This window comes from Melanotaenia boesemani, chromosome 9, assembly GCF_017639745.1.
Source record: "Melanotaenia boesemani isolate fMelBoe1 chromosome 9, fMelBoe1.pri, whole genome shotgun sequence".
Classification (NCBI taxonomy): domain Eukaryota; kingdom Metazoa; phylum Chordata; class Actinopteri; order Atheriniformes; family Melanotaeniidae; genus Melanotaenia; species Melanotaenia boesemani.
Genome location: NC_055690.1, coordinates 27,640,188 through 27,668,174, shown reverse-complemented (window position 1 = coordinate 27,668,174; position 27,987 = coordinate 27,640,188). Strand labels below are relative to the sequence as shown.

The window sequence follows — 27,987 nt, the reverse complement described above, 5'->3', positions numbered from 1 at the left end:
CAGCAGCAGCACATCTTAACAAGGGTGCATTTTTACTTTTTGTAACAAGTGCTATTTATGTGATCAAGTATCTATTGAAATTTCCACTAATGTCGTGTATATGTGGCAAAAATTCACACCTACAAGTTCTGTTTCCCTCTCAGACCTCCATTCTCCTCTCGAAATTCCTAACAGACAAAACAGATGGAGCGGTATTAATTCAAAGCCTAAACAATGAGCACATGACAGGAAGAACAGATTAAGTATTCTTCCTCATGCTGATTTGAGCAGGAAAAAACAATGTTCTGCTGGTATGTGAGCAGAAATTTGATATCTAATGAGTGGATGGTAGATGGAAAAAAATTATATTTAAAAACATGTCTATTACGACATAGCACACTAAAAAGTACCTGTATTTTGACCAGATTGGCATTTGGAAACTACAAAAAAAGGAAATTTCTCACAATATTAAATGAACAGTGTGTGGTCTAGCACAAGTTGTGTTAAACCTGTTGAGATGTAATTAATGATGACACATGGGAGTCCAGACGGCTGGAAAAAAGCCTGAGAATGGAACAAAACACAATTTGCACATTAGGAGTTTTTACGGTTGATAGCAAATCTTTATTTCATATTAAGTTATGTTGACAGGAGATTGGGACAAACATAATAAACAAGTCAATGTGCCTTCAAAAGTTCAAAGTTATATAAAAAATGTACAAAGCAAGCAAAGAATAGATGTAAAAACAGTAAAGCATTATCAAGCATCTGTGTCCCCACTCTTTGCTTTTGTGAAATGTTTCTGTTTCTCAGCTTTCAGAGTCCATGATGAAAGTCTCAAAGTTTGGGTTGAGTTCAGACACCAGTGCGTCCACAAAGTCCTCAATGGTGGGCCGTTTCTGCAGCATGCCTGTCACACACAAAACACGCAGGGCAATTGGTATTAGGGTGGTATTAGTGAAAATCTCCAGAGGAACTGGGATGAACTGGTTTTCTATTTTCCATCTCACTACCATCATCATTCCAAAAAGGAAAGTTAAATTACAGCTTTTCTGAACAAGCTAAATCCAAGCTCCTCTGTTCCACAATTATGTACACTCATCAGCTACTTTATTAGGTACATTCGTTCAATTGCTCAAAGTAGCTAACTAGCCAATCACATGGCAGCCATTCAATACATTTATGCATGTAGACATTGTCAAAAAGACTTGTTGAAGTTCAAACTAAGCATCAGAATGAGCAAGAAAGAGGATTTAAGTGACTTTGAATGTGACATGGTTGTTGGTGCCAGATGGGCTGATCTGTGTATTTCAGAAACTGATCTGATGGGATTTCCACACCCAACCGTCTCTAAGTTTTACAGAGAATGGTCTGAAAAGAGAAATTACCCAGTGAGCAAGAGTTGTTTTTACCAAAATGCCTTGCAGAATTCAGAGGAGAAGGGGCAGACTGGTTGGAGATGACAGAAACTCAAATAACTGCTGGTTACAACCAAGGTATGCAAGAATACCTTCTCTGAACACACAATATATCAAACCTTGAAGCAGATGGGCTACAGCAGCAGAAGACCATACCGGCTGCCTTGCATGTCAGCTAAAAGCAGGAAACTGAGGCTACAATTCACACGACTCACCAAAAGAAAACAATAGAGGATGGAAATATGTTTTCTGGTGTGATGAGTAGGGTCAGAATTTGGTGTAAACAACATGCAGGCTGATGTGATGGTGTGGGGGACATTTTCTTGGTACACTTTGGACCCCTTAATACCAATGTGGCATGGTTTAAACACCACAGTCTACCTGAGTATTGTTGCTGATCTTGTCCATCCCTTTATGACCACAGTGTACCATCTACTGATGGCTACTTCCAGCAGAAAAATGCACCACATCACAAAGCTCAAATCATCTCCAACTGCTTTCTTGAACATGACAATGAGTTCACTGTACTGCAATATCCTCCACTTTTCACAATCTCTATCCAATAGAACACCTTTGGGATGTGGTGGGAGATTCTCATCACGGATGTGCAGCTGACACATCTGCAGCAACTGTGTGATGTTATCATGTCAACATGGAGCAAAATCTCTGAGGAACGGTTCCAACGCCTTGTTGAACCTGCCATAAAGCAGTTCTGAAGGAATAAAAGGGGTCTTGACTCAAGTTTCAAAGAAACAAGCTTTATAGAGGTGTTTAATGGGCCTTCAATCAGGACATAATCTTATCTGATGCAGTAAAACAGAACAATAAAGTTCTGAGCATCACTTGTTTCTACTTTTAACAAAACTATAGCACTGTTCCTTTCACTGATCATTTTACCATGCATTTTATGCAGTGTGTATATTACACTTTCCAAGGCTTTATAGGGGTGATACTAAACTAACACACACATCAACTGAATGTGGCTAGCGTTGTGGAGCAAATATGACTGTGCAGCCGAGAGCGAGCTCTGGGAATGTCTGTGTGTTTTGAGAGCTTGTCTGCTAGCTCATGTGTAGAGGACTCCCTCGCTCGCTTTACAATTCAGCTGCACGCTGGCTTTGAAGTCAGTTCATTTCCCCTTGTGTCGCTGCCAATGTAAATAGGCGCCCTCCCCCCCTCCCCTTCTTTCCTGCATGGGTCACCTCCACTGAGCACACTTGCGCACACACACATTCACTAGCACATCAACATGTCTGCAGACACGCATGACTACAACTGAACTGAACACACAGGCACATTTTTAGACATTCTCACACATGCACGCACATACAACGCCACCCTAACAGACGCAGCAGGCAGAAACTGAGTGTAAGCTGCAGTGAGTCACTTTACAGGAGAGCAGCAGAGAAAGGATTATCATCTCCTCTTACTCACCCATCACACCCTGCCCCTTGGCTACAAGATGATACCAATGCATAGGGGTCCAGAACACACTACAACCACAAAGCCCCTGGATCCCTGGGAACACGGCAGCCATGTGAAACGGATGATTTGCCAAGCATAAACGTTAACCCTTATTACAGAGCAGAGTGATGTTTTTGCCGTGACCATTGTAGTGAAGACCAAAGTGTTGAGATGAGATCAGGACTACTCAATTCGGTCCTACGAGTTTTCAATGTGTCTCTGCTCCAACACACCTGACTCAAATTAACGAGTCATTGTGCGAAACATTTGTAGGCTGTTGGATCCATTTCATTTGAGTCAGGTGTGTTGGAGCAGGGACACACTGAAAACCTGCAGGACTGGAGTACATGCTTAACTATTCTTTGCATGAGTATCCTCTTCTCAGCCTTTCTACTGCATCATCGAAGCAGCCTCAGTCTCTGCCCCCTCACTGCTAAAATATGCAGCACAGAAACAACAAGCGCACTGACGTGCAGTTACACTCATGTTCTGACATGACACTTGTTTACTTGGTTGATTCTTGCAGTATGTGTGCAGACAGAGCTGCTGGCTTCTGGTTTGAACTCTTCGTATGCTGCAGCATCACCACTTTCACTAATGGATGTAATTTCCAGACTGTGTATCCTAGCAACGTTAGCATGAAAAGCAATGAGATGAGAGGGAATCTGAGTTATGATTAAACTTAAAGATAGAAAGGGGAGTTTTGATAACGTCAGGTAAATGACAACTGTTGTTCTGGCTTTACATCCATCTGCAGCCTGTTGTGTCAGCGCTTGGGTCTCACGAGGCACTTAACAGCAGATGGCAAGAGGAACAACAAGAAGCGGTGAGAAGGGAAGGTTTTCCCTGGGAGAGTTTGAGAGGAATGCACAGATAACCTCACAGTCATAACAACACTGTGGAGGAGTGTCTGATCACAGAAGCTGCTTTTATAGATATACACAAGGAGGAGGGGCTGGAAATCACAACGCTGTAAAAAGATTAACACTAAAGACTGGCTTGAAGAAAAACAGTGAATAGTGGCCCTTTGGATGGTTAGATGACCAATATTCTTAAACTCCAAAGGAAATTGGACACATCACCTCTGCAATAAAAAAGGGTCACGAGCAAGGGGGGAAAAATCCAGGCTAGACCAAAGTGCAGAGTTGAAATTAGAATACAGAATAGCCAGATTACTATGCTCACTTAACACCTTGAGTAGTTATACTGACTTATACTGTGTAGACATTTTTAATTGGAACTAGATATTTAATCCTTGGCTTATGCAGGCAAATTACTATGTAATTAAATGTAGTTATATATATATATATATATATATATATAATCCAAAACTCATTCTTCCTCATTGCCTTACCTCCCTGAAATCTGCATACATCATTTCATCTTAATGGTGCACACATACAAGTTATCTATGTCTTGCGCACTAATGTGCCTCCACAGATGATAATGATTAACAAGAGCACTGACAACAAAGAAGACAGCTCCTTTTTTCATAAGAGTGGAATATGAAGGGAAACACACTGTATGGATCTGCTTATAGGTGATTTTTTTTTCCCTTATGGGGATGCAGCGATAATAATTCTCAGAACTGAAAGAACTTTCTACTAAATCATGGCACTGACCTGTTGTTTCACTGATAATGAAAACAAATGAGCACTCACTGTAGATGTAATAGCTGTTGAGTTTTGTTGCATTTTGGCTGAACAACCTCAGCGACAGCTGAAATCTACAGGTTCACACGGCCATCCCGTCTCTCGTGGTTTCAAAAAACAGCACTGCAAGAGTCTGGATACTGTAACGGTGCATGCTTGATAGTGTTATAGAGCAGCTCACTCACTCTTGGCTAAACACTAAGAAATAAAGCCAAACCGAACATTGGCTGCGCTTTGTGTCCATTATTGAAAAAGCCTTAGGACAGAGGCTTTGCCGTGTGAGTCATCTTGCATTTAAGCGTTTCCATTTCCATTCATAATGACTATGACGCAGCTATTGAGGAACGGGATCTTTTCCATTACTGTCATCTCAGGGCCTGCATCGTTAGCCAACTTGGCCTAACTGACTTTGGGTAAAACAGCAGGTGTTAAAGCACAAATAAGCAGCTGGCGCCCCTTTGGAGCAACTGGGTACTTTAAGGGGGCTTGCTGAGTGAGGAAAATGCATCACTTATTGTATTTCTCTGGCAAATTTGTCAAAGCTGGTGTGGGAACTCTCTTCTTGAGTTAACTTCCACTGTCGTCCTGTCTGCAGCAGAACAGAGTGTATGATAATTTGCTGTGTTTCCAGTTATATCAAATGTTCGAATCACAAAATGACTAAACGTGCTACTTTAACTCGATAAACAAACATGTCACCGTTTTCACTGCAGCTTGAAATCTTTAAACCCGATGTTCCTCCACAACTGAAATGAACAATCCCCAAACTCAGTGGCGTTTTACCTTCCATATAAGAACGCAACATGCAGAGAAAAGCATGTTTATTTACTCAAAGGGTGGTGGACGATGAGTATCTGTAAAATTAAGACCTTTGTGGCTTCTGGCAACTCTTTGGGTAATGACAGCTCTGGGGAGAGGAATTCAACAGGAATGCTTCAGAATTGCAGACCAGCCTGCAGCTAGTGGTTGAATTGATCAGATATCCCAGTTACTGCCAAGAAAGAGCTGCACTGTCATGGATAAAAATATAGGGAATTAACTGTTTGATGACTTAAATTCTTAAAAGAACTGAGTATGTTATTTATATTCTATCATAAATACTATTTAGGGGCTTCAAATGAAACTTGTAGTAAATATCTAGAAAGACATCCTGTTTATTGTGGCTTTTCTACAATAGTGCACTGTCTAAAGAGTATGTTGCAAGTACTTTGAGTTTTGTACCTGTGTTCTGCAATTATAACCAACTTAATCTGTTGCTTTTATTGGTTAATTACAACCACTCACAACCTGGAGGGAGCTGCATTGTGTCACATTTTGGCGTTTATACAAATGAAAAACAGAAATCAGCAGCCAAATCCTCGGCCTCACATTCTCTGTGGTGTCATATTTCCTGTAACAGTATTACTCACATATTCTAAGTTACCTAGGTCAGCTAAGTGTATACAACCCCACATTTTAAAGGCACATTTCTGGCTGCTTCAGTAGCTGTTGATGTTTTAAACATATTAAGGTTTGAGAAGCAGTTCCCTCTGCCAGGCCTGGAGGCAAACCGAAGGCTCACTGCCTCTGTAATTACACTTCTGAAGTTCAGGAAGTCTTTTCTACAAAGCACACTTCAGACAGGCCCAGAAAACAAGCAAGACAAGAGTGATGACAAACACTGGGAAGTTCTTTGTTGAGTGAGTGCTATCACAAAAGACGAAGAAGAAAAAAAGATAAAACAATCTGCAATGTTATGGAGACCGTCACAATTAAATGTCAATGACCCACCTCTCTCTAATAATGTTTCCACTTGTTTTTTGAGGTAAAGTATGATTAATAATGTCCATTTCACCTGCTTGCTTAAAACCAGTTATGAATCTGTCCTGAGGCGAGAGCTGCTTGCTCCTCAAGGGAATTCCTAAACCCCTTTGACGATACCTGCTGTGTAGTAAAGAACTATAAAAAGGACCACAAAACTAAACCCTTCACACATGTCTGAACAATGCCATGGCTGATCAAACCACTGTGGAAGAGAAAGAGCTGGCCTGAATAATGACACTGAAGGAAGAAAAATAAAAGAAGAAATAACTGTGATAGTCTGACCAAAGCCAGATTTTTAAAACGTGTGGTATCATGTTAGTTCAACCAAAATTGTACTAAACTAAAGCTCCCAAAACTGGACTAAGAAAGGGTGATAATGTGATTTTGAATTTACTAGACTTAAACAGGCTTCAAGTTTAACTTTCTGAAAAGAAAAAAAAAATATAAATGAGCATTAGAGCAGCTTTTTTTTGTGGAATTCAGCTGCTCTGACTCACAAATTTTTCCAGTTTCTTTTGTCAGATGAATAAACGCATCAGAAACGTGACTGAAAAGCAAACAGGCTGTTAGATTTTGATTTCTACTCACAATCGCTTATAGCATTTTTAGATTGTTGCTTTGCTTTAATAAAATCTGGATTTTATTTCTTTATCTGGATTACCTCCCTATGAATGTACAGGTGCAACTCATAAAATTAGCATATCACACAAAACGTAATTTATTTCAGTAACTCAATTAAAAAAAAGCAACCTAATATATTATATAGATGTTTTAAATGCAAAGTGAGATATTTTAAGCATTTACTTGTTACAGTTTAGATGATTATGGCTTATAGATTATGAAAACCCAAAAATCAAACAGCATACATGTCACGCTGCACTGCGGCAGTAATTAATGCAAAAGGGGTTCAAACTAAATACTGAGTTCATATGGATGACTATACTCTTCAGTACTTTGTTTGAGCCTCTTTTGCATGAATTACTACTTCAATGTGACGTGAAATGGATGTTATCAGCCTATGTCACTACTGGGGTGTAATGGAAGACCAGGATGCTTCAATAGCAGCCTTCAACTCTTCTGCACCGCTCGGTCTCGTGTGTCTCATCCTTCTCTTGGCAATGTCTCAGATTTTCTGTGGGGTTCAGGTCAGGAGAGTTTACTGGCCAATCAAGAACAGTAATGACTTGGTCATTGAACCAGGTTTTGGTTCTTTTGGTAGTGTGGGCAGGTGCCAAGTCCTGCTGGAAAACAAAGTCAGCATCTCCAAAAAGCTTTTCTGCTGAAAGAAGCATGAAGTGCTCTAAAATCTCCTGGTAGACGGCTGTGTTGAGTATGGACTTAATAAAGCACAGTGGACCAACACCTGCAGATGGCATAGCTCCCCAAATCAACAGACTGTGGAAACGTCACACTGCACTTTTAGTGTCTTGGATTGTTGCCTCTCCATTCTTCTCCAGACTCTGAGACCTTGATTTCCAAATGAGAAAAGAGCACTTTGGACCACTGCTCGACAGAACAGTTTATTTTTTCTTTAGTCCAGGTAAGATGCTTCTGACATTGTGTTTTGTTCAGCAGCGGCTTGACAAGAGGAATACGACATTTGAAGTCCAGGTCCAGGATCTGTCTGTGTGTGGTGGCTCCGGAAGCACTAACTCCAGCCTCAGTCCACTCCTTGTGAAGCTCCCCCACATTTCTGAATGGCCTTTTCCTGACGATCATCTCCAGACTGTAGTCATCCCTGCTGGTTGTTCCACATTTTTCTTCCACACTTTTTCCTTCCACTCAACTTTTTATTGACGTGCTTTGATGCAGCTCTTTGAGAGCATCCATCTTCTTTTACAATTACCTTTTCAGGCTTTCCCTCCTTGTGGAGGATGTCAGTGACTGTTTTCTGCTCAACTGTCGGGTCAGCAACCTTCCCCATGATTTTATATTCTACTGAAATAGACAGACCATTTAAATGCTCAGGAGTCCTTTGCGGGTGTTTTGGATTAATTAGCTGGTTAGATTGTGGCACTTAGAGGCTACAACATCGAACCCTTTCACACTATTCTAATTTTCTGAGATTTAGATTTTTGGGTTTTCATAAACTGTAAATCATAATTAAAATTTTAAAAAATAAATACTTGAAATATGTCATTTTGAATGTATTGAGTCTATATCATGTATTAGTTTATCTTTTTAAGTTGAATTACTGAAATGAATTAAGTTTTGCACAATATTCAAATTTTTTTAGTTTCACCTGTATGATAGAAACATAAGTACTTGCACTATATGTGATGTTTACTTAAGAGAAAGGAGAAATAAGAGAAAAGAAACAATTATGGGAGTATTGTGAAGAGTCACCTGCTAGATGAATGTGATTTCTTTCTGCATGTGTGTGAGGTGCAGATTTAACTGATCACAAATCATGTCTGGTTTCAAGTACTGGTTGTATTTATGTGTTTTACAGCTTTACATCTCTGCTGAAAAATTTCTCCAATCCTCTGTTTGACTTTGGACAGACGTATAAACCATTGTCAAAAAAGTGCTGTGAGACTTTACAGAACATTGCATTCTCTTGGCTTTTATTTGTGACTATGTAGGCAGTAATAAGAACTACTCAGTCAGGCCTCTTCTGGACAAAGACCAAACAGGGTCCAGGGACTCAGCTACCGAGCTTGAGTAGATCCATTTCCTGTGCTCAGCAGTAGAGGCTGTGGGAACGAGTCCAGGCCATGAAAGCCCTCTCTGTAGCAGGACCTGAAGTTCAGTTCAGCTAGTTGATCACCTTTCACCCTCTACTTCCCTTTCTCCCTTTTTTGCTTCCCTTACCCAAACTTTGTCCTCATGCTTCTGCACTGGATTTAATAAATGGGTTTACATTTCAACACCGTCTTTCCTGGGAAACATCCAGTGGAGGGCAGAGAGGCATCCACATAAAGGCTGGCCTCTGATTGGCCTCCTCAGGTCTGCTCCAGTTCCCCATGAGCACCTGTGCCCCCACTACCACCTCACGGAAGGGGACAGCAAGGAAATGTTACACACCTCCATTTACAAGGGTCTTTGTTTGAAAGGATTATGTGTAATGGGCTGGCTTTGGATTCTGTGTCTTTCCTCTAGTCTTCTGGCCTGAATACGACTTCAAATATAAAAGAGCCCTTCTTATTCTCCTCATATCTTTTTCCACCCTCTCTCTCCGAAAGGGATTCGGGGCTGTTGCCATGACCCTTCATCCCATCAGCGAAGAATTGTTAAAAGCCAACCGTTTCAACACCTACACTAATCTAGTTTTATTTAACTTTGATTCCAACCTTCGTGATGTTAGATGAATTAAGAACATAAAAATTATGAAGATAAATGTGGTCGTCAAACTGGTGTGGTGGCTAAATGAGAAATTCAGGGTTTTGCTTTAGTTTAAGCATTTTTCCAGAAATGGAATGAAATTATATTGTAATAAAGAGAAAAAAAAAGGTTTTTAGATGAGTGCAGATGCACAAAAAACTGGTATAAAAGCCAAAAATGTGAGACTGGATCTACCATCTAGACATTTCAAAGCCTTTTAATTTGTTCTGGACTTTCTTTTAAAAATGTAATTATTTTGGCAAGGCTTGATTCCCAGAGCAGACATCTTTACAGCCTTGCTTCCACAATGACTTATGGAAAGAAAAGACAGCCAGAGGGATCAAAATGACCCTATAACTATTCTGCACGAAGGGCTTTAGCCTATTATTAGAGTAGGATTCACTTCAAAAGAGGATCATAAAAACAAATGCTGTCAGTTCAACAACAGTTAATTGGACAGTAGATCTTATAACAAGGGTCTCATCAGTTGCTGGTTGTAATTTCAGAGGCTGGGTGCAACCCTGTTTGGAGTTGTCAAAGGGACAATCCGAGACAGGAGGGAGGGGTGACCCTGAGGGGAAGATTTACTGTACGCTCCCAAATGTCATCTGATATCACTATACACTCTCTGTGGCTCCCTCTTCCCACCTTCTCTTCTGTTGTCCTGTCCAGACATGCCACAGAGGCTGCGCCAGGAGGGGAGGAGGCAAGGAAATGAAGTGAGGATGAAGGAACGAATTAGATCCTCAATTCTTCAGAAATCAGAAATTACGCAACTGACTGTGAAGAATCTAGCTACTGCAATGTTTACAAGAAACACAGATTTTGTAAAAAGCTTCTAAACTTGTTGATTGGAAGATTTTCCTACCAACGTGTGAAAACAACACCATACACGGTTACCACTCAACATTAACTTTCAATAACAGGGCTTTTCATTATAATGAGGTCTTTTCTAATAGCTTCATTTTAGTCTCTTTTATCTATCTCACAAACATTTTTTATGCAAACTGGGAGTCATTTTACAGTTGAAACACCCCACTGTGTCCAGATTTCAGTAGGATTGAGAGATATCTTTTTATCATTACTTATTTATTGTTCAGAACTGTAACTTGGTTTTTTGTGACCATACAAACCTTTTTCAGTCTTAAGGTGTCAGTTTGGGTCCTTTTATCAAAGGGGCACCTTTCAATAACTTGTATTTATTCACTATTTTCTGCACGGATGATCTCCTAATTTCCAATTGTGTATAAATACATTCTAGCAAATAAACTCTTTTTTATGTCAGTGCAAAGAAGCTACCAGCTGCAGTGTGTCATGGTCACTAACAGGAGACTTAGAAGGAACTAGCAAAAGATTTTCACTCATATTCAAAGTGGGTGCATTGACATAGCTGACGCTGAGTTAATTTCAGGATGTAATTATGTCATTGTGCTATTGTCCACGATAAGTGTATAAAACTTTGAAATTTAACTGTACAGCCCTTTGGTCAACTGAGGTTGTTTTAAAATGTGCTTTATAAATAAATTTGACTTTACTTGGAACTGTATTTGCAATAAAATTTAACATTTTAGCTTAAAGGTGCAGCGTGTCACAAAATCAAATGTCAATGACAGAAAAATTTAATATATCATTAAAAACTGTCAAAGAATGACCTTGTAACGAAATTCAGGTTTTTGATATGTACTTTGTTATTTTGACTTTATACACTCATCAGATCTGCCTAAAGAATGAGATGTCCATCTCCATGCTGTCATGGTTTCTATCCTTGAAGTGTCATGGTGGCTTTGTTTGATAGCAGCTACAGCATTATTTTGGATAAGTAGCGTCTTAAAAGACACATAGAGGGAGACAGTACACAAGTACAGAACTATGAGCTAGTTGTAGTGCCATCATCGCTGCACCTGAGGCCACTCGCAGATAAAAACATCTAATGTTTGTAAGAATTTCGGCTACTGACGACCACCGTCCATTCACAAATGCGATTGTCATTTCTATGCCCATCTTTAGACTATGTCAGTAATTCTGAAACACCCAACCTTTTAAGTGGCAACAAGTTACACCACGTCCATCTTTAATATGCAAATTTATACATCAGGCAACTCACAAAATCACCGTCTTTAAACACACATTTTCCACTTGACATATTGTAAACATGTTCAAAAGAATGTGATTAACATTTTCAGTTTAAAGACAGAGAGCCAGCATGACACAAAGTTGCTCCGAAGTAGTTAAAGTCTGTCTGGGTTTCAGACCTGCAGAGTCAGCACTGTTGAGAACTCAAACCTATAATCAACAATCTGACTCTCCCTCTTTCTGGCTTTTGTCTGTTCACAAAAAAGCCACCCTTAAAAAATTCAAAATGCCTTCAACGTAAGATGATCTTAGTAAGAACCCAAGATTAACCAGAAAACATCTGATGATTCTTGGGTTTGCTTTAACACTGGGTGGTTGCTACAGAGTGAGCAGACTTTATATTTGAAATGATAGCAAGACTGGCTTTGTCTCTGGGTCGACAAAGCTAATGTAAACAAAGATAAGAAACCTTGGGAGGTGTGTTTAACTGGTAAATACATGCCACAGAAGATCAAGCACAGTCTGGGTTAAACCACAACAGCTGACAAAACACTGCAGCTGGATCAGCCGCTTCTATCTGTGGATGGTTTTCTGCTTCACATGAGAGGAGACAAAACAACCAATCTAAGAGAAATTAGACACACCTTATTTAGCCCATGCCACAAGAAGTTGCCAGAAAAAACATTTTTATTCCTGATCTGATGGCAACCTGGAGATGCATTATAGGCAGTTTTAAAACAGATAAACTATGGTACAGATAAGTGAAATCTGCCTCGAGGGCATCCTGTAAAAGTGGAACAACTGCTGCCTAAAAGCTGTAGAGGAATCAAGCTTAAAGGTCTAATTTTGATGTGTTTTAAAGACTTTTAGGAGTACAAGAAGGATTCTTTCAAAATAAAATAAAAAGAAAATGTCATGACTTGCCTTCCACCATCAGCATGGGCTCCTTGGATCCTCCATGGGCTAACATCTCCCGGCGGTAACGCTCACCCATGTCCCTAACAAAGGACACATAAAAAAAAGAAGATATGGTTACCTGTATTCTCCCTCTTGTTAGCTCCTCACACTCCGTTGACCCTTCACCACTGCTGCAGCCTGGGGCAGAAGTCTGCTAAGCTGCCCGTTCACAACAGATCGGTGACAGGAAACAGACCTGACTACTGCAGGTGGAAGTAAAACAATCTCAGAGGCAAAATAAAGACAGAAGAAGGGAAAAAGGCAAAGAGAAACCACCTAAAGAGTCAACTTTACAAAACAAAGTTGGTGAGCTTTGTGCAGGGTCAAATATTTAAGATACAAAGAGGTTTGGTAATGTGGATGTGAGTGTGAATCAAAGCAAACACCTGTCAAGTTGAAACCAGCTTCCTGTCAATGTCATGTTCAGTGTCAGACAGAGACTTAAACAGTATCCAGAGAGACAGCCTGTCAGAAGACATTTGCCTCAGCACTCTCAATGACCGCAAATAGATTCAAGACTACTTAAAACAAAACATACCTCTGTAAAACAGCAGCTAAAGAGTTGTTTTTAATCATGCAAATCTCACAGTAAATTCACAATTGGTTTTAATTCACTGTAGAAAAATGAAAGTGAGGTAAAGCTTCATTTTTATGATTGACTTCCTGCTGTCTCACCTGTTTAAAGGATCCTGAAGGAAGCACTGTTTCCACACCATGGAAGCCACGGCTCGAGACATGAGGTAGGAGTAGTACTTGGCTCCATAACCAATTAGGTGGCTGAATCTTAGCTGCCAAGCCTAAATAGGACATTAAAATAAAAAAATGAAGCAGTAATATCTGAGTTTGTTTTCAACTCTGAAAGATTTTATGGATAATGTGAACTTACTCAACTTACAATCAAAGTGCTAACACTTTGCAAACATAGTTAAATTAGAATGAATGAGCTAAAAATGGAGATTGTTTCAAAACATTTAAACATTTTAATATGTTACATTTGAATTTAACTCTTTGTGATGTTTGATAAAAAAATAAACATCCATATCAATGGGCTAATATGTGCAAAGGTTATTGGATACACAGTATTTTTTATTTGTGTGAAAAAACAAAGGATTAACATTACTTATTAACTAAACTATTCTTTAAGTCTTTTACCTGTAAATCTAAAACTATAGTTCACAGTGCCAATATGAAAAAAGTAGAGATAATGAATATGAAGTTAAAATAAAAATGAATAATGCCTGTCTTCAAAGCTGTAAAACAATCAAGTTGCTGTTACATTATTAAAGATGTGGTTCCCAGTCGGAGCAGCTGTCTTTCACCTTTGTGGTTTTAAGAGACTTTAAAGTTTCTGCTCGTAAAACCAGCTGAGGGAAGCTGTTCTGCACCGATGACGAACTATTCCTATTTGGCTAAAGCTGTTGTCTGCAGCTGAAAGTTAAATTGCAGCTTGTTAAAAACTAACACATAAAAACTGAGCATCAGCACTGGTTCAGTTTTCCTTTTGAAACTGGAAATGGACCAGATGATAAAACGGGGAAAAAAATATGGAAGGCCTGATGATAAACATACCACAGCTGAGTCTTTTTAAGGTTCCTTTACACTCATTATTTAAATAATTAAAATGGTGAAATAAACACACCATTCCTCTTTAACAACAACAAAAAACCATTAAATCACAATTTGCCAGACCCTTCTATAAAGGATGTAACATGGAAATTCCTAAATGTCAGAAAGCCCCGTTCTTTTCCCTTTTTCTCTCCCATGCTGTTGCCTGAAGGCGCCCCTCTCCATATCTATAAAGACAAGCTCTTTTATGATCTTTGCAAATGGGGACTTTGGGGAATTCAGCTGGCAAACAATCATTCAGGCCGTTAGAAAAGACACCAGCTGCCCTAGTCAACAAAACCATAACAGACTGCAGACGCCTGCATGTTAACTTTAAACGCTATTGATTTATTCTCCAGCTAAATAATGGAAAGATGCTGACAGCATACATACTGTGTTTGCTCAGAAAATGACCAGTGAGCTCAGTATCAGAGCCCAGAGAGCCCTCCAAGGGTGAAAGAGGTAACATTTTTGTTCTTTAAATATTTTCATGTCCCATTGAATATCAGCTTCAGTCCTGTACACAAAATCCTATTGTCTCTTTCTAACTGCAAAGGTTCAAAAAATAGAGCCTAGTCCCTCAACACTGATGCCATCATGTAGGTCAGTTCATCTACAGATCAGAGAGATTGCTTAAGTTAAAACTAAACAAATGCTAAAATGTGCCAAAAATATTCTTACTGCTAACAGTTAAACAGGTTAAGATGAATGTCTCATAAAGAGCATGCATCATTAAATCCTACAAGAGGAGCAGGATGACTTGATTTTTTTTTTACTTTTCTTTCCCTTTTAAAGTGTGTAAATCATGAAATGCAGATGTGCTGTTTGTTTCCATTTTCCATGGAAAAACATCGGCTGATACAAAACTGTGCAGGCAGACAGCTGACTGGTACTCCAGGACAGATTACTCGGGCTCCTCGTGAAGTTTAGAATACAATTTAAAATCCTTCTTAATTATGGATCTGAGAATTTCCAGGTCCGAACTGGGAGGCAGAGCTTTCAGTTTATGATTATTTTAACAATCCTTATTAAATCCAAGTATTTGATTCCTGTTTTATTAATGCCAACAGTGTCATTGAGATGTAAAGAACAAAGTTTATGTAGTGTAAAATTATGTTATGATAGATTTACAAGCAGCAGCTGATACTGTGGCACATAAGACAAAAACATGCAGTTTAATCAGGAGAAAAGTGTCTAATTTTCGTTTCAGACTGAAGCTCTTATTGCAAGTGTGGCTAAAATGCAACTACTGTATCACAAGCATTAACAAGCTTTTCACCTGCAGAGGGCTCAATAAAATATACTGTAGCTGTACTTTTATGGGTGCCATGGAAACAGAGCTTTGATTTAGGACTGCATTACTTGCTTTATGAGGTTCAGTAGAATTAATCTGGCATAATGAAAACTCACAGCTGAGCTTTATTTTTATAGTTTAAAACTAATGAAAACATTTGATTTGCTATATCAACATGTTCAAAGCCTTTAAAATTGTATAAGATAATCTCACAATGAATAAGCAAAGTAAGAATTGTGGAGGAGAAACAAAGACTTTAAAGTAGGGCATGCTTATCAACACACAACTCTGCGGTCTTTGGCCCAGCAGCTTGAAAAAATACTTAAGCTCCAAAGTGTAAACTAGATACAAATCTTCTGGGCTGAGGGGACTTTAATAAGAGTAAACACCACTCCAGAGACAAGGTATGGCTCACAAAACTACGAGAAAGAGAAAGTTGTCTGAGTTTGCTTTGCACAGCAGTGATACAGCAGTCTGGGGTCATGGAGGCCTGTTTTAAGCCTGTTTTTGCAGGTTATTGTCTAATAAAAATGAAAAGGAAAGTATAAAGCAAATGTGTAAAGCAAATCCAAACAAAACCGACAGATATATTTAAAAATGGTGAGCAAAAAGTACACAGCAGCTGTTTTAATTCAAGATTTAACCCTATACATGAGACCTATTCATCTGGAAAGTCTTTGATTCCTCTGTATTATGTGGTTTATTGCCGTTGCTATTTCGGTTACAAACTAGCATTGAAGAACTGTTCTGTATAAAATCTCAGCCTTTGTAAGGACGCTTTAAGCACCAATCACAACGTGCCACCAAAATGATTTTCAGGTTTCCAAGCTTCCCTTTGTTTTTAATCCCTTTGCCTCACATCAAATGATTAATGTCGACTTTTCTAAAGGAGCGCGACTGGGTCACATGTCAACGTGATATCCTTTTGATCCTTACATTCAAAGCAGACAAAGTAAGTAAAGGGCTTTTCTCTGTTTTTTATTGTTGTTCAATCCAAACTAAACTTTTGTTGTTAATGGTGCTGCAACGCCACGATTTTTACAGGAGAATGTGCATCAACATGAGCTGTTGTGTATTTAACACTTCTTAAACGGAGGAACATGGGCGTTCGAGCCAAGAATTGCGAAAATATCAACACAGCGGGCAGAAGGTCTCGCTCTCTGAAATTCATTTCCAAATATTATCTTCGTCTTAAGGGCGAGCATGTGGTCCATGTTACTCACAGCTGAGCCTCTCTCTGTAAGCAGTAGGGACTAATAGCTCAGCTCTATAAACTATACACATCAGTGTCACCCTAATGTTTGTAATCAGTGGCTCTCCAAAACATATTAGCCATTCAAATGTTCTCTTTACTCTAGAAACCTTTCCAGAGTGTTTTAACGGAGAAAGACGGAGAGAAACTGATTCTGGTGGTAAGTTAAAGAAGAAACAAACTCAAGTTGATCATTGGAGGATCTAAACAAAACTGTTTTCACTTGTTCTGATGCAGAGATGATCCACTCACGGTTGCTCAGGCAGAGCAAGCAGACTGTGATCTTGCCATGGCCTGCAAGGTTGAAGAGGAATGGCTGAAACAGTCTGAAACTAAATAACATAAACCACAATCTCAGAGGAGGGAGCTACAAAGAGAACAAGCAGAGGAGTAAGAGGACTGCTGTGAACCGCTGGCCAAGACGCTGACATTTAGGGGAATATGCAGAATTTCCTTAAATCTCTTTTCCCGATGGCACTCCACATAATTATAGCCCAGAGTGAGTGCTGTATGAAGGGTATTGCTGTCTAAATTATGACTGTGTTTTTGATTCCTTTCCGCCTCATCCCCTCACACACAGCTGTAAAAGTGGGCCCTTTTTTTCATTAAAGGGCCGGTAGGAAGAGTTTCAAATACTTCCCATGGGAGAGCTCATTTCAAGTATCCCTCTGCTTTGTTATTTTAGCAGGGCTTCAAAAGAGGCTTTAATTCCTTAATCGTTGCCACGTCTGAGCAAAAGATTTAAAACCAAAGAGAAAGAGGGAAACCAAAGACAAAAGGAAAAGTGAGAAGAAAGCTTAAAAACTTGAGTCAAAGTTGTGTAGTTTTTGTGCTGTGACCAACTGTGTGGGAAGGGGGCACCTGGGGAATCAGAATCCTGAATTAAGACTAACTGATCTAAGAGACATCATGCCAGTTAATGACAGAAACTCAAGTCACAGATACTTTATGAAAGAGCAAAAGACAGATGGGATGTACCGTATTGGGTGTATAAGGTAAGCCGTAGAATTTATGCTGCATGTCCTTCAGGATTTCCGTGGTGGACCGGTTCTGTGGTTTGCCATGGTAAATCTGGTCCAAGACTGCATAGAAAATCTGACCCCCCCCCCCCCCCCCCCCCCCCCCCCAAAAAAAAAAATCCCAACAACACAGAATTTATTATGAATACATTTTTACCTGATTTGACCTGTAAAACTGAAAGAAATACTATGAGAACTTCAGCTTTCTTCAAGGCTGCTGCTTCTTTGGTGTTCATGGTTTTTACTCGCATTGGTTCTCACAGCCTATTAATGGCGGTAGAAGCCAGAAGCCACAACAAAAGTTAGAAACAACTACAACTGATTATTCAACTTTCCTTTTGTTCACCACTATCAGTTTTACATTGATGGAATCAGTTGCTTTGACCCACTCTGGCTGAAATAAACCTGTCTATTCCATTTGAATGAAAACCAAGATGCACCCACATTAATGCTGTGAGACTTTGCAACAACTAACATTAAATATTGTACCTCAGGTTAAGCAACTGGTGCCATTAAATTTGAGAGAATAAAAAGAGCACTAAATAGTGAAAGATAACATGAAGATAGTGACGGCATGATGTCTTGTATTTTAATTTAACATATGGAAATGGTATTAATGCAACATGACTATAGTTACTGTAGATAACAGTAAGGAGTTGACTGTGTAATAAAATATTTTCAAGCATATTTGTAAAGGTTGGTTTTTACCTGCAGCTGTGTGTCTGCAGCTCCACACACTTTTTTAGACTCACACAGGCGAGCCACCATACTCTCAGGCAGAGGCTGAAGAGACGACAGGATGCATTTGTTAGCAAAAAAACAGAAACACCCAAATCTACCCTCTTATACTGTGCTCCATGTTATTGTGCACATGCTGTTTTTGTTAATTTGGCCTAAATGATCAATGTGATCAACAGTGTAAATATGTTTTGCCCCCCACCCAACAAGTCTTCCTTTTAAGCATACTTCTCAGATTTTCAACAGGGTTGAAGTCAGGCAACGATGGTGGTCACACCATGAGTTTTTCTCCCCCTTTATACTCAGTGCAGTCAAAGATTCAATTGTATTTTTTTGCCTTGTGGGATGGTGTATTTTCTTTTCTGCTTATGACACAGTTCTTCCTTTTAAACCATGGCAGAAAATGGTCAGTTAGAAACTGCATGTACGACATTTTCATATGTGGTCATTGGATGTTCTGAGGCATCCTACAGTGGTCAACCATCCCTATTATTCTGGCCCAATACATCTCTCCATCACCACCTTGCTGACGTAGCAGCCTTGTTGGGACATGATGGCCATCCACCAACCATCCAAAATTCTATCAATCTGGACCATCTAGTGTAGCACAGGATTCGGTGAATAAAATTGTTTGAAAGTCTTCTGGGCACACTACAAATGTTTCCTTGTGAGCTTTGGTGGCTAAAACACAGCTTTATGCTCAACTTTCTGGAGTATCCTGCATGCAAAGGTTCTTGAGATTCCAGATGCCAGAGACACAATCAATGGGTTTTTAACAGCTTCTGTCTTAATACAATGCATTTGCCTGACAGAGACTTTCCTTGAAATGCCTTATCTGACCTTACCTTCATCTCTGATTCCCACCAATCTTTTTACCAGTACAATGACCTTTCTTTTCCACCAAACTGCATGAAAACTATGACTTCCTTAATAACGCAGAACAACCTCTTCAAGTAGTTTCCCTTTAAATAAACTCACCTGACAAACTAATTATCAAACCTGTCTGAGATCAATTATCTTAACATACAGAAGAAAAAAAACAAGAAAAATCTGTCACCGAAAAAAACTAAAACCCAAATGTTTAACTAACTGAAAGCCAACATGCGGAATAACTTGGAACACAGTGTAAATGTTTAATGATTAATGTGAAAACTGCATGAATAAAAATTAATTTTAGGTCTATTAGTTTTCATTCTGAGGGTTTATTTACCTGTCCGGTTTCATAATGGCGTGCAAACTGGCTTACGACTCGATAGTCGGTGGCAAAGTACTCCATGAGGATGGATGGGACTTCAGCAAAATCAGTTGCACATCTGGTTCCTAACAGAGAAATAACTGAACTTGAAATAAATGACAGGAATGACTGACTTTTCTAGTCCTCTGTAGGCTGATACATAACACCATTTGCATACTTTGGCTTTCATTGCTCAAGGGTTTTGCTCAAGGCCAAAAAGTAATTTGAAATGACTAAACTGAAGTTAGTAATTACTTTATGACACTGTGATCCTTATCATAGGTTGCAACAGTAAAAGTAAATGCATTAACATTTGGTGGAAACTGAATTTTTAAAGTAATGTGTGTATAGAGGTAAGATAGAGCTAATTAAGGGACATTTCAACCCTCATGAAAAACTGAAATTCCACAAACATGTCTGAACAGGTGTAAACAAGGTGTAAACTAAAAAAAAAAAAACAGCCCCCAGATGAGTTAATGGATACTGTAGATAAATGCATTAGAGATCTTGGATTACTTGGTATTCATCAACTTTGTCTGACAGGTGAAACAGTGTCAAGTGGCAGCTTTAGTAGCAAAGTATCATCTAAACCTCTCCTCAGGGCCTATACTTGATCAGATTTACCTTCCATTTTCAATTCACCACAATGTAATGAAGAACCTTAAACTATGTATTAAACAACGTAACTTTAGCTTGTGACATTTGGGATTACACAGCCATAATTTTCATACAAAGAGCTCAAAAAACCTCAAACATGGATCGCCTCCAAATGCTGGTGGATCGTTGTTACTTTGCCAAATCCTGTCTTATTTTCCAAATTAGAACTAAAGTCAAGCCAGGCTTTTGAGCTACACATGGTTACAGTTTTCATTATGTTCAGAGGGTGCGTGTGTGTCATTGCACCTGTCACGTGCTGGTAGCGTGTGCGTCCCAGCATGGAGTGCATGGCATGTCCCATCTCATGGAAGAGGTTCTCCATCATGCCAGGAGTGAGCAGGGTGGGGGCGTTCTTGGTGGGGTGAGGCAGACTCAACATGAGCACCACAACAGGCAGCTGGTACTGACCTGTTTCCTGGCACCAGCGGCCACCACGGATGGTGAAGTGGCAATCCTGGAAGAAGAGGAAGAGGAGGAGGTGGACAGGATTACAAAAGCTGAAACAATAACTGACTAGGATCATATGATAATGTCTGTTTCTGATATTAACGACACATGTTTATGTTTAGGAGTCATGCCAAGAAGAAGAGACTGATGGAGACCTTCTGCAAAGAGAAAATCAATGTTCTACAAAAAAAAAAAAAAAAAAACCTAACACTATGGCCTGTCTGTGTCTTGCTATACACGATATCACATGGACAAGCCAGAAAGTCACTGGAGAAATGTTTTGAGAACAGACGAGAGCATAACTAAACTTTTTAGTTTAATTAAGAAGTTATGTTTAAAGGAGGAAAAACTTTGGATTTCAGCAGAATGTGCTTTATCCCATGTATAAAACACGGTAGTGGTGGCATAATGGTGTGGACCTGTTCTGCTGTATCTGTAGCAAAAGTTCACAAACTTAACTCAAGGAGAAATCCCTAATACAACATGTAAAGGGACATTTATGCTCCTTTATGCACGTAAATAGGGACGACGTTTCAAATGTTGTCATACATCACCATCCTCATACTTCCATGAGTCTTTTGCGTTGCTGTAAGGTGAATTCTTTCACTAGTGGGCAGTGCAAGGTTCAAAGTTCACTCCCGCGAGCCGATGTCAGGTTCAGACACCATTTGGCAGCGGTAATGCAGCGCTATAAAATTTTTTCCAACCGCCCAACACGCCCTAAACACTCACATACAGTCTTCAAAGCTTGAGCAAATTCTACAGTTGCTGTCCTTATCTTCATTCTTCTTCTGCTTTTGTTCCCTTCCCGATCCTCTTCTTCTTCTCTGGTTTGCTTCTTTCACTGGTTGCATGTTAGCTATTCTGCTCAGCAATGCACCCGTGATTTCCGGTGGTATTGCTACGTCTTCTGCTCTGGGAAAATGGACCAAATGAAGCACATAACTGACGCAGGAGGCGGACATAACTGTCCGTCCGTCTGCGTATCCGCCTTTTGCAATGAGCATAAATGGACCTCAAGACATTATGCTGAACTGGTTTAGTTGTTACCTTATGGAAAAAATCCTTTTCTAGTGGTGATCACTTCTCTTAATCAACTCTTTTGACCTTTGGTGCACTTCAAGAATCCACATTGGGTCCTCTTACTTTACACTGTACATGCTCTCATTTGGGTTAGTTTTGAGCAGATGTAATATGGCCTATGTTTTTTATGCTGGCTTGACAAACTAGAGAATTCTGAAAAATAAATGCTTTTTGTTGTGTTTGTTTAATTGTATTATGTATATTTCCTTATGTGAGGTGGTGAATTTTGCGATAGTCTGATTATATGATTGTGTTTTAGATTATGCAGGTGTAGAAAAAGTATGAACAAATTTGTACAAACCACTGCATTACTGACTGTTTATTCTCATTTGTGGTCTGACTTTAATGACTTCTGTCTGGTGATCACTGGGATAACATAGACTTTTTAGTAACCCAGCAATATAAATATTGGACCTAAAGTAAATCTAGAAAAGATGCAAATAAAAAGCAAAACTAACAAAAATAAATATAAAAATATCTTATGTGACTATAAGGAATGTAGTATGTGTGTATTTTTGTACCTGATGAGGTTTTTCTGATCGGTGGTAAAAGTCACAGTAGATATATCCCAGTAATCCCTCCGTCTCATGCACCACAGCCTAAAAACGTACACAGACAACACACCCAGCTGCAATCATACATTTCATGGGCTAACAGTGCAGAAAAACTTTGATCCTTGAGAACTACCTTCCATTTGAAACAAAGCATGAAGACAGACTTTGCTTCCTCCAAAGAGGCACTAACACCTAATTAGCTCTAAGAATCAACATATCCAGAGAAATTTAGCACTATCGTAGAAGATTTACCAGTTTGCGGACATCTTCACTCCACACCTCTCCAGCAATGGGATGTTCAGACATGAGAGAGACACCGTACAGCTGAGAAAAAAGGTTGTTCAAGCCCTCCATACAGGAACCAAGAGAAAAGTAGGGACTGTACAGACTAGGCTCTATGTTGTATCTGGAAGTAGGAAAGCAGAAAATAAGAAAGGAAAGCGTTTATTTTTAATCAACAATTTATGAGTTGATGCACCAAGAAACAAAAAAATCACTAGTATAACACAAAAAAGCCCCTTTTGGTGCTCTGAAATGCTCTGATTCACTTCTAATATTAGGACATATCTGAGTTGCAATTTTAAATCTGTTTACATTATTTTCTACAAAATATGTTTTTTATTATTTAGGCAAATCTTTATAACCAAACACACTTTAAAAATCTGAATAAAATCCCCTGACTGCATATAAGTGATATGAACTGATGGCATAAAGCCACAGCAATGTCAGGGCTCAGGGTGGTTTCTCTCCTGGGACCACCCATGCTTAAAATAGAGCCACTCATGCTGCTTAAAAGGCATTTTAGATAAAGACCACCAAACCAAAATGGTTGTTTAGTTTGAACACTGCATCTGTGTTTTATCACTGATGAATAACAGACTGCTACTGAACTCAGCTACTGGCTCAGATTACTGCACAGGCCTGTCATTTTAATATGGTTTGAGTACTCAACTGGTTACTGATGGAAATACCAAGATTATATAGAAAAACACGAGTGACAAGTTATGTTCTATATTACATTAATTATATGAATGAATGTATATCAGATATTAGTCTCTAATGAGTACCGGGAAGGAATAAAGTTATGGAAACAAAGTTATGGCATCCTAAATGTCTTTGATACAGTCAAATTAGCTTTGAGATTCACGGTGGGTGGGTGGGGGGGTTGTCCATCATCAGGGAAAGGCATCAAATAAACAAAATAATTCCCAGCAGGTACATTTCACTTGATACAAAGATAAGTTAAGACTGCTAAGATTTAAAATCTTTCCTGATTCCACCATGTCATATTATACTAAACAAGAGTTGGAGACACCTTTTGTAGCAAGTGACACCTAAAGAAGATCACTGGTACAAACATTTAAACTTAGCTAAAAAATACAGATCAACATGCCTTCATCAGCTAACAGCTGAAAGAAAAAGTCTTACAAGAGTCAAATACTGACCTTTCGGCACGCAAGACACCACTGAGGAATGGATGATCCCAGGGCATTAGCTCCTGGAGAAAAGAAGAGTATTATGGAAAGCCATTTAAACACAGATCAATGGAAATATTCGAAAAATCCAAACGGAATTTAACAAATGCTGTAATGTGTAATATTTGCATTTATTGGGATAGTAAGGGAACAAATCCTTACATGTATAGAGCACAATGTTTAAAAAAAAATCACTCACGAAATTGCGAGGGTTGAGTTTCTTCTTCATGTCTCTCATCATCTCATAATCTTTCGCTGTCCTGGGAGATAAAAAGAAAAACAAGTTATGAGCTAACTGACTGGAGGCATTAATTCCTGGCTGTACGCATCTCTTTCTGCTCAGGGTCAATGGGGGCTAGAGCCTATCCCAGCATGCATTTGGCTGAAGGCAGGGGAACACCCTGGACAGGTTGCCAGGCTAACAAGATCACAATCATACCTGTGAGTAATTTAGAGCCTCCTAGTCCCCCGGACATGCATGTTTTCAGCGATACATGTTTGAATGATACACCGCACACAGAATACACTTGCAAAATATGGGAACACAAAAAGCCTAAGGCCTTTCTAGTGAAAATCACTGATAGAAAAGTGACAAATAAATCACCATCATTAATAAATAGGTGCAAATCTGACTGTAGGTTTGCAGCAAATACAGACCTTTGGTCATGTAAAATAGCCCACCATTTATTATGAAGTATTAAAGGAGACACTTGTTTATTAGATGCCTTTAAAGTCTATAAAAGTAAGAGTGCCAAAGTGAATGTTAAATCAGTACAGATTTGGCCAAATATAAAGAAACTACCTGTTTGACAGCTTGTCTGTTAATAACTGGAGAAATCTCATCACTGTTTCTACATGAGGAGATAAAAAAAAAAAGCGTCAAAGACAAAGGGAGAACATCTTAGAATATGATTGCATGTTCTCCATATTCACACTCTGAACTTTTAATTATTTGTCTAATCAAATTATTACACAAAAGTAAAAAAATTAGGATATCAAATTAAACTTCTACAGCACTGGCTACTGTGTCTGAAATTAAAAATGAGAAAGCTGTATTAACCTGGCGTTTTGGCCATGGTTCCCTTCAGGGCTCTGTGTCCGTAGGACTCGTAACCCACCAGTTTGGCCAGTTTGTATCTGCATTTTAGTAGCTCTTCCAGACAATCCATTAAATCTGCGTTGGGATAAAGGTAAACCCTGTAGGCAATCTCCCTTAGCTAGTTAGAGAGAGGATACAGCAAAATAGATGTTTATAAACAAAGATGCAAAGGTCTTGGCCAAAAGTTATAATTATCAATCTGTCTGGTTGGTACATATAAGAACCATACATTCAAATGACTTGATCATAAAATAAAAAATCTAAAATTTCACATTTATATTGGAGAATTTAACCTGCTGCTTAAGCCAGTCTTTTGCTCTAAAATGGGGCAAAGGCGCCACCTGCTGACCAAAAACAGAAATACCACAGTGACTCAGATTAAACACATACCAAGTCGTCAGGGGAATCTGCATGTAAACCCCCAATTTGAACGAAGCTTCCTTCGCTTGCAAAATGCAGTTGTAGATGTTCAGGAATGGCAGACTTAGCGATCCTGTTTGGCATGTGAGAGCCAATGAGAAACTCATTGTTTAGATCCAACAGCTTCACATGAAGGCTAACAGCCTCTTTTCTCTGCAGGAGAACAGGAGAGATCAATACACATGCCACACTACAAGAGATGAGATTAACAATGTTGTCTTTGGAAATTATCCAAAATGTATTTGTAATCATGTGTTTTTGGGGTTACATGAATTTGGCATGACAACGTATTTTGACTTACTCACCAGTTTGTCGTCCAGATGAATTCCACTGATTTCAAAATCGAACATGAACAACTCAGCAACTCGTCTAAAAAGGCAAAAAATGAAAATGCAAAACACCTATGGATAAAATGCATAGAGCACAGATGTTCTAACAATCAATTTTCTAATGCAAAATTGATTGTTGTATTTTTTGTGTTGCTTTGTCTGTTATGTAAGATGAGATAAGTTATTGATACAATTAAGGAAATGCACTGTGGTCTCAATATCAACACACACACATACATACATAAATTACCTTGTGTCGGGATCCAGCCGACTCACCACTTCTGGGTTTTCCAACAAATTCTTTAAGCTCTTGCATAAATCAACATTGGTATTCAGCCTGGAACATACAAACAGCACACCTCTGTCTCAAGATTTAAATCATACAATAAAAAAAGTCTTAATTACCTGCATCAGGTTGTTTTAGTAAGATGTTTCTTATATAACAGTTTCAGAGTGATGCAGCTATAAAAGGCATATGTAAAAGAGAGTTAAGTATACTGTGCTTCTTACTTCTCCACAACTGTGCCAATCTCGATGCAAGTCTTCTCTGCAGCTTCACGATATGCTGGATCTGGATGAGCTACCTTTATAAAGTCTGCCTGTGTATGTGGAGAAGAATTAGATCTCCAATTACTAAGGATCAGGTTGTTGAGTCAAGACAACGAGGAGAACATGCTAAGGTGACAAGTGAGGCCTTAACCAGTTGAGACGGCTAATAAAGGTGAGATAATTTCTTTTAATTGTGATTTTGAGAAGTACATTCATGGTGTCTTGTATTTGCTTTTTACTCTGATACAAGGAGATGAAACATCCAAAGACTGCAGCTAATTAAAACTCTGCTGCTAAGTGTGTGACACATACCATCAGCCATAAATATATTTATATAAACATAAATATAATTCTAATATGCAAAGATCAGAACATGTACTCGTGGTGCCATTTACTTCATCTAATTTATAAGCTCCATAGGACAGATTTACTATGATTACAGCCCTGCATATTACTTACCAATTAGATAAGTCTCCTGCAAACACATGAAGCAAATCCACTATAACAATGTTACCTTTATTCTGGTGCTTTTAAACTAAAATCTTGGTAAATATAATCCTTTAATCTTGGAGTTTTAAGGTATGTACGTTTACACGTGGACAACTATAATGCAAAGTTTTAACAATACTGTCGGTATTGAACTCACCAGATCTGCCACTTTACATAACCCATCTGAAAGCTGGTCAAAACACTCGACAGTCTCAACACCTGGAGGGGAGGTACAAACTTTTTCTACCAATCTCTCTGTGTTCTTCAGGGCTGTTTTTGAGGCTACCTGGAAGCCTGCAGGACTGTTGAGCTCAGACACTCCAAACAACCCCTGGAAACCACAGGTCACACAGGCAGTGAATCTCATAATAAACCATTACAAAATAAATAAATAAATCAAAGCTGTGTGCTATTTTTCAACAAGTACATATACACTGACTGACACAAAATGTTATGTTTTAATATAAATACACACCACATTTTTTTCAAAGAGATCCAGTCTTCTGTAAGGTTTGGCATTAAATGCAGCTCCAACAGGTGACCATGTAGTGACATTTCTCCGAATGTTCCCCCACAAGCTCCTTTGCTTTAAGACGTAAATCAGCCTTTTACACGCAGACATTTTGCACTAAATCTACTAGTTGTATCCCGTCAAGCGCCGATGCTAACAGTGCTGATAGTGGCTAAAAGAGGACATGCTAAACATTAACCTTTTTGCAAGAGTCGTAAATAAAAGCAGTCTATTAAAATATAAAACACAGACAGACTCAAAACAGTTTCCTCTGGGAAAAAATGCAGGCTTTCTGTCTTTTATATAAAGTATGACATTTGCTTTTCATTTCATAAAAACGAGTCACATGTTAGCTCACTGGCTAATCAAAGCGAATGCACTTGACGGTATCTGTTGGTACTTTCGTGAAAAAAAGATAAATACGTTTTAAGGAAAATTCTCCACAATGAAGATGTGTTTTCGTATTTTTCAGAATACTTCTATATTCTAACATATAGTTTTATAACAATAATTACGCAATTTAACTTTAGTTGTGTCGAAAGTGCGAAGAGCCTTAAATGAA

At 38.9% G+C, this 27,987-nt stretch overlaps 1 protein-coding gene across 1 annotated transcript; it reads right to left on the bottom strand.

The window, feature by feature from the left end:
* Positions 1 to 776: 776 nt before the first annotated feature.
* Positions 777 to 27,949, bottom strand: LOC121646470 (mitochondrial intermediate peptidase-like). Its single transcript, XM_041995443.1, has 19 exons — positions 27,390 to 27,949; positions 27,072 to 27,245; positions 26,387 to 26,475; positions 26,127 to 26,213; positions 25,853 to 25,916; positions 25,518 to 25,700; positions 25,089 to 25,245; positions 24,831 to 24,879; positions 24,228 to 24,288; positions 23,999 to 24,051; positions 22,806 to 22,959; positions 22,521 to 22,598; positions 20,716 to 20,923; positions 19,789 to 19,898; positions 18,549 to 18,623; positions 17,800 to 17,916; positions 13,346 to 13,467; positions 12,638 to 12,711; positions 777 to 889 (listed from the first exon to the last, which is right to left on the bottom strand). Exons 1-19 carry the CDS (start codon positions 27,534 to 27,536, stop codon positions 789 to 791), a joined length of 2,103 nt encoding a protein of 700 aa, XP_041851377.1. The 5' UTR covers positions 27,537 to 27,949; the 3' UTR covers positions 777 to 788.
* Between the last annotated feature and the right edge of the window lie 38 nt (positions 27,950 to 27,987).